Below are 7,315 nucleotides of genomic sequence, written 5' to 3' on the forward strand. Positions count from 1 at the left end.
GTGCAGCAGGTAGGAATGAGAATCAATTACTTTAAGTCAAGGATTCTTTAATTTCAGCTATTTCAGACAATAAATAAATATTATTGGTCGCTTAGGGTGATTGTGTAGCTAGAAGCAATTCCTCCTTTCAGAGATTTCTCTCGACTTAGCATAGAGGAGACGATTTATTCTCACTGAGTGCCGGATTTGAGAATGCTTTGCAATGTCGGAGAAACACTTCAGAACCAAGCTACCATTGGTAACACTGCTTCATCACACTAGTATTAATGTTTAATGTATACAGGATATCAGTTCACGATGTGCTGGACCTTTGGGAGGGGATGGGAGTGTCTGCTGAGTCTCTGTTCGAACACAAAGTTCTGAAAGTAGAGATTTTGAAGATCTGCTGGTGTTTGAGGAAGTATGTTCACGACTGTGGCCAGAGCGAATACTCAACAGAAAGCACCTGATTCGAATGACAGAACAACAAAGCAATGATATGATATTGATGGATGTTTGTGACCTTTTTGTTGGAGATCATAGAAATAAAAATAATTGACACTGATGCATACCCGCAGGTCGAGACTTTACCTCAAAATGTTTGGAGTCACTTGGGCCCCAATGCTCACATCCTGCCCTTCATATCTGGGCATTTCCCTACCTGTCCGACCTGTTGACTCGCCAATCCACTAGCCGTTACCTCTGCCTGACTGGCTCCGGCCTCCTGCTTGTCCCTTGTGCCATCGGTGACCGCACTTTCAATCACTATGCCCCAAACTCTCTCTCAATCCTCACTTTCATCATTAACTCACACTTGTAATGGTGTTCTACCCCTTCCCGCCTTCCGCACACACCCCCCACACACACACAAACACACACAATTCAACTCCATATAGGTCCCTTTCAGCAATGGCACTTTAAACAGGCAATGTTCTGTCAAGAATGCACAGCAAAGAAGACCTGAGATTAACTTTTTCACCATTTAGCTGCTGGAATTCCAGGCCATACCTTCAGCTTTAAGTCATTTCATATTTTTAACAGTTGTTCTCCCAGTTTTGACCTGCTAAGAGGGTCAAACCCGTTCCCCCGAACAAAATCACTTTTGATTGCTTGGAATTTTCTTCATTGGTAATTTTGTAGTGTGTCGTTACTCTAGAGAAAACACTTAACAGAACTTGCAAACATGGAATTGCATCTGTTTTATTGTAAATATTCACATACAATAATATCATTCACAAAATGAAACTACAAACCATTGGTACAAATGTTGAAGTGGAAATATTACATTTAAAAAATACCATTCGTAAAAATATCTAGCACAAATATATAATATATATTACTAATTGTGAATTGTATGTTTAGTGATGTTCCCCATGAGATTAAAATACTCCATTGATGATCCAGCATAAAGTAGATCTGGGAGTAATACAACTGTCTGTAAAATGTGTAACATATCACTTCTGACCTGTAGTGCAGCTCAATCTGGTGTGTGTGCAGTAGACTTTCTTTCACCCACCCACCCAAATTTGCTCCTACAAACTGGACAATGAAGATCTGGAAGTAGATCTAACCTGAATTATATATCCAATGCTGGATGTAAATTGGCAAATGCTGTTTTTTGTTGGCACACATTACAGAACTAATGAAAATGATTTTCATACAGAGGTGGAAGAGAATATTCACAGTATTATATTTCTCTCAGAGTGGATGATCCATTCTAGCTTCTATCAGACTGGTTGTTTCACTGAACTGCATTGCTTGTACAGTTATAATAATAATCCTTGCATTGGATTTCGCATCTGCCTTATTATATCATCAAAACGTCTCAAAGTGCTTCACAGGATTGACTGTAAAGTGTAGTGTATCTGTAGGCGATGCACCACTTCTCCTTTTACAGCCATATCAGAAGGTTGCTTCTTATCCCAAAAGCAAGGTCTTCATATTTCAGGGAAGAGGTTGCAGAGTACTTTTTTCTGGTAAGACAAACAACACAAGGAGTGTAAATGCAGTTATTCACGCCATCTTAGTTTCAATCATATGACCTGATGTCCAGCCACACAAAATAGATTTAATGCAGGATTTCACTCAAATACAAAACCACACAGAAAAACGCATATTATAGTTCTTTTTAACATGTCTTGAAACCAGGTGCCCAACTATTTCTTTCAAAATTGATTAAAAAAGAGTTCATAGAGCAGAACATTTCCAATGTAGGACATCATTGATACATAGCGTAGGACAAGTGCCTTACCTGATAGTTGTCGTGATTTGATTGTCCTTAACAGGAGCAAAAGAAGTGCAGCAAAAATCATCATAGGAGCAATTAATACTAAGATGATGTAACTTCTCATTGATGAAGGGAAATCATCAGCTTCTTCACGCTCCTTTTCGGTTGCTATTTTTTGGAAAAAAAAGCAGAGTTCATTCAAATGTACCAACATTTATATGTATTACAAGAGTTCACTGACAGACATTGCCAAAAAGAAATTGATTTTTTTTCATGGAAATCGACAGTGACAGCCAATGGTGATGTATAAAATTATTGTAGCGGACTCTACTCTGTATGTGTGTGTGTTAGTTAATTAGCACATCTGAACCCAGGTGGAATTCCTCCTCCAGAATGGGCACACAGGTGGATTTTCAGGCCTGTGATGTTTTTATCTGGATTTACAACTGATTACCAAAATAAATTGTAATTGGGACAGCATGATCCAAGCAATTTATAAATGAATCTCAGTTTACATTTCCACAATGACAGGTGACAGGAATCTTGCTTGATATAATAGGGAAGCATGCATTCCCCACCTAACATTTTGCATTTATCATTTACTTCACCCATGCCTTGCACACAGGTATATGGCTAGCCATGTATCCAATCCATCTGAATATTAAGCAATCTCTGTGATAATTGTTGCTCTGCCCTTTCCTGGAGCTTGCCTTTGGGAGTAGGAGAGGAATTTTCCAGGTAAATGTCTACCTAAATTGGCCTTGGGTTTTCTCTGGATTCTCATCTCTCCTAGGAAAGGACTGAAAGGCCAGCATCAGGAGAGATGTTGCAAAACCACAAGATTGGTCTGGATGAAGAAGGTCCTTCGACCCAACCAATCTCATCCAACCTACCAGCCTCTCATCACTGCATTAAGCTGCTGTTTAATCGAGCCCAGTGTCCTGAACTCGACCACCAGAAAAACATCCTGGTATATGTTGAGAAATTGCCATTTACAACTCTAAACCTATATAATAATAATAATAATAATCCTTGCATTTGATATAGCGCTTTTCAAGTCAAGAGGACGTCCCAAAGCGTTTCACTGAACACACTGTAAAGTGAATTGACTGTATATTTGTGGGCGAACGCAGCAGCCAATTGCGCACAGCAAATTTCCACAAACAGTCGTAGATTGAAAATGACCAATTTATTATTGTTTTTGGTTTTGGAGGGATTATTATTAGGCGTGTGGATTAAGGAAACTTGCCCAAGGTTTCGCCCTGTCTGGAATTGAACTCAGGTCTCTCACTTGCAAAGTGAGTGCTCTAACCACTGAGCTACAGGACTCCACAAATATATCTGAATATTGTGTCAGGGGATATATTGTGTGAAGGGGGAAGGGGAGAAACTTTTCTGTATCTGAGTTATGTACATGTCAGTCACAGAAAATTGGTAAAATAAGTCATTGGGCATAGAAAGAGTAATAAAGACTTACCTGCAATATGTAAAGCAGCCGATGTATTCTTGTTTAGTTCTTTATTCCAAAACCTGCACACAAACGTATCATTGATATCTGCTTGTACTCTCAGTACACTTCTGATGTTATACAGCCCATTAGTGCCAATGAAGTAGGTGGTATTTGCTGTCTTGTTCAGTTCAGACCCATTCCTGTAGAGCCAGGTCACTGTAGCTAAAGGATATCCCGCAGATTGGCAAATTAACTCTGTCTCTTTCTTTTCTGTAGTAGTGACAGTCTGTATGTCTTCATACGAAGCTGCAAAATACAGGACAGAGGTAATTTAATCCACTCTTGTTTTTTAAGGAATTTTTAAATATGCACTTTTCATTTACGAGTATATACGAGACGTCCTCCTGATGTGAAAGGTGCTCTATAAATGTAATTTGTTGTTGTTGTTTACCTTTTCAATGGGTTTTACATAAGTAAAATCTAAAGTAATTCTGGTTAAAATGGGAACTTTCATATCTGCTTTTCAGTTATTTTCTCTACTTCCACTTTGGCAACTACCACATCTTTCAGTATCATTGTAGCTAGTAGATGGGAAGTTGCAAAAGATGCCGGGCTGACAGCCCGTAATACAGTCAGTCCCCTAGACGTCAATTACCCTAACACAAGTACACTAACTCGATTACAGCATTATCATTCGAGTCATCAACAAAAGAGTTTGAATGGAAATCGTGGTGCAACTTTAAAGTTATTCCTCTTCCTATTCCCTGCTGGAGTACTGCTTGGTGATCCTGAGCTAATAAATCATAATAATCCTTCAATATGATATGGTGTCTTAGTTTGTGGTCAAACTGACTCAAAGTTACCACAGGATTTTATAGTAAATTTGCCATGTCCTTCAGCTGGATAAGACGCAGTTACAAACATCTTAAACCTGGAAGATCAAGAGCGAAGCAAAGGCTTCTCCTCCGCAGTGCTGACTACTGCTGGTCTGAACTAATGATATCGCACCAATGCTCAGTTGTGCCTGACATAAAAATGATAACGCTTGTGCTTCCAGCATTGCCAATCTTCATTCTCTGGGACGTCCTCCCGACGTGAAAGACGCTATACACATGTAATTTTGTTGTTGTAATGAAAAACATCACAAAGAAGAGGGAACGTTGCTAACCTATGACTTTCAGTGCAGTCTCTTTATAATCCACTCCATTCAGGTCAATGAGACAGCGGTAGGTTCCTGCGTCGGAGACTCTGACTTGGGAAATCTTTAGCACTGCACGTCCACTGTGCAGCTCATCCCACAACAAGAAGGCCCTCTCTCTGTATTCAGGCAGCTGATCTTGAAGAACTTCCTTCCCGTTGAACAATTTGTAAACTTCCTGCGAGGAACCATCATCCAGGATATGGTGCCAGTAAACCTTTAGCTGGTTGGCGTTGAAATTGGGGGCTACTGGAAATCTACATTCCACCATGACGTTATTCCCGTAGGATGCAGTGTAGGATGATTTGGGAGCCGTGACCACAAAAAGAGCTGAAACAGAGAGCAGAGTTACACAACTGCTTAGACACAACACAGGCCAATTTAAGGGCAGAGCTGAAACTAGATACAGTAAACCTCACATAAGTTATATCACTTGGGACCATACATTTAAGATGACTTATGCAAAGTGTGAGTTATGTCAAAGTTGCATAGAGTATAAATTGTTGAATGGCACTTGGACAGATGCACTCCTTTGGCGAGTCACCACATTTACAGCAACTACCTGCCACGTTCTTGAGACCTTAGAAGTTAAAGCCACTATATCAAATGCAATAATTATCATTTGTTTTGAAACCAATATAGTACATAAGATGATTTATAACAGGATATAGTGACTTGTCACTGCTCCATCACAAATATTGTAACTCATGTCGTGTATTAAAACTGCAACAAGAGAAAGCAGCAGGAATAATTTTCCAGCATGTATTTAATGTTTTCCATTGGATTATTGAGATATACCCCCCCAAGTGAATGTTCTTATCATTTTCAATTAAACCAGCCTCTGAATTCATACCTGTCAACACGGGCAAGTGCGCTCCCAGAATAAATAGTAGTATTTCAGTCTTCATTGTGTCCAAGTTATCTAAAAGACAAAACATTTACATTTTAATAGAAGGACAATCAGCATGTCTTAGATCATTATCTCCAACCTCCAACACATCAGTATCCAACTACTGAGGTCCACAGTCAGAGCTAAGATTTGAGGCACTATAAGTAAAAACATATACTGTATATGTATAGTTCTTAAATAGGTCCACAGCTCATCATAATTTAATATTAATGGTTCACTTTGTTTTTGTAAAGAAACTTTCACCCTTTAAAGGACACAGTCACTACACTTTGCAGTATACCCTGTGAAGCACTTTGAGAAATCTTCCCGATGTGAAAGATGCTATATTCAAATGCAAGGATTATTTTATTTTTTGTTTAAACAACATTTATATTCTTGATCTCCCATCACTGTCCAGAATTCTAAAATAATTTATGTTTGTTGCAGCACAGATATGTATGATTTTAAATCTACTTTAAACACTCTGGTTTTATTAGACAAGATAGCCATATTTTGTCTTGTTCTCAGTTAAAAACATTTAAACAAAATTTTCCTCTATTGAAACTCCTTCCTTTCGGCAAATATGATAGAAAAATCATTTTCTGATCACTTTCCTTATTGCTAATAAAATTAACAGATTTTAAAATTAAAATTATTACAAGTGGGAGAGGGACCTTTGCCAGCATTACATGAGCTGTCCCTCTCTTTGAAATTGGACAAACAACAAGAAACAAAATATAAATCTCAGAGAATTTTCTGCCACTGGATGCTGGATCCACTGTGAACATAATCACTGTAAACAATAAAGCCCTGAGCTCAATTCAATTATTTGATGTAAGCAAGTCAAGTTTGACAAATATTATCATTCTAGAAGTAGCATTTACTACTGAACTACTAAAAAAACAAGTACTACTAATAGTTCAATGCTAGTAACAGCCTAGTCCTATTGATACTCTTGTACTAGGTCAAGCCTGACTACCAAAAGGCCAAAAGTCTAGTGGTCATAACAGTTTGGTACTGCTGTCCTAATAGTTCTGACACTATCTCTCAAATGAAACAGTTCCATTCAATGAATACATTACTTAACACTGGAATAATGCACAAGCAGAAATCAACTCTCCTGGTTATAAAGAACCAATGTTAGTGATAGCAGTGAGTTAATCAGGACCAGCTTGTAGACTTACCTCAGCCTCTGCTCTCCTTTACTTTCAGTTGGGGTAAGCTGTTGTGTGTAAAATGTACAATGTGTCTCTGCTTTGAGTCTTTATAATGTATAGCTAGTTAGGAAAGTCCCACTTCTGCTAATTCAGAATATCGTCATTAAATGATTACCGGAGGACCACGTCACTTGTTTCTTGTCAAATGATTTATGGAGTTTTCGATGCTTTCTTCCCCTCCGCACGTTGCACCTAAGTTTCAATCACATCCTTTCTTTGAAATTAAAAAACAAAATGATGCTTGTTTTTTATATAGCACCTTTCATGTCGGGAGAAGTTTCAAAGCGCTTTACAGGATTAACTGTAAAGTGGAGTGACTGTATATTTTGTAGGCAAAATGGGGCAGATAATTTGT

The 7,315-nt window shown here is 38.4% G+C and overlaps 1 protein-coding gene across 1 annotated transcript; it reads right to left on the minus strand.

Annotated features, from left to right (window-relative positions):
• Positions 1-1,171: 1,171 nt before the first annotated feature.
• LOC103177701 (programmed cell death 1 ligand 1) lies at positions 1,172-6,985 on the minus strand. Its single transcript, XM_007892006.2, has 6 exons — positions 6,928-6,985; positions 5,708-5,776; positions 4,825-5,184; positions 3,684-3,962; positions 2,231-2,374; positions 1,172-1,952 (listed from the first exon to the last, which is right to left on the minus strand). The coding sequence occupies exons 2-6, from the start codon at positions 5,760-5,762 to the stop codon at positions 1,924-1,926; spliced, it is 867 nt and encodes a 288-aa protein (XP_007890197.1). The 5' UTR covers positions 5,763-5,776; positions 6,928-6,985; the 3' UTR covers positions 1,172-1,923.
• Positions 6,986-7,315: the final 330 nt, after the last annotated feature.

Source organism: Callorhinchus milii, unplaced genomic scaffold (assembly GCF_018977255.1).
Source record: "Callorhinchus milii isolate IMCB2004 unplaced genomic scaffold, IMCB_Cmil_1.0 Scaffold1, whole genome shotgun sequence".
Taxonomy (NCBI): Eukaryota; Metazoa; Chordata; class Chondrichthyes; order Chimaeriformes; family Callorhinchidae; genus Callorhinchus; species Callorhinchus milii.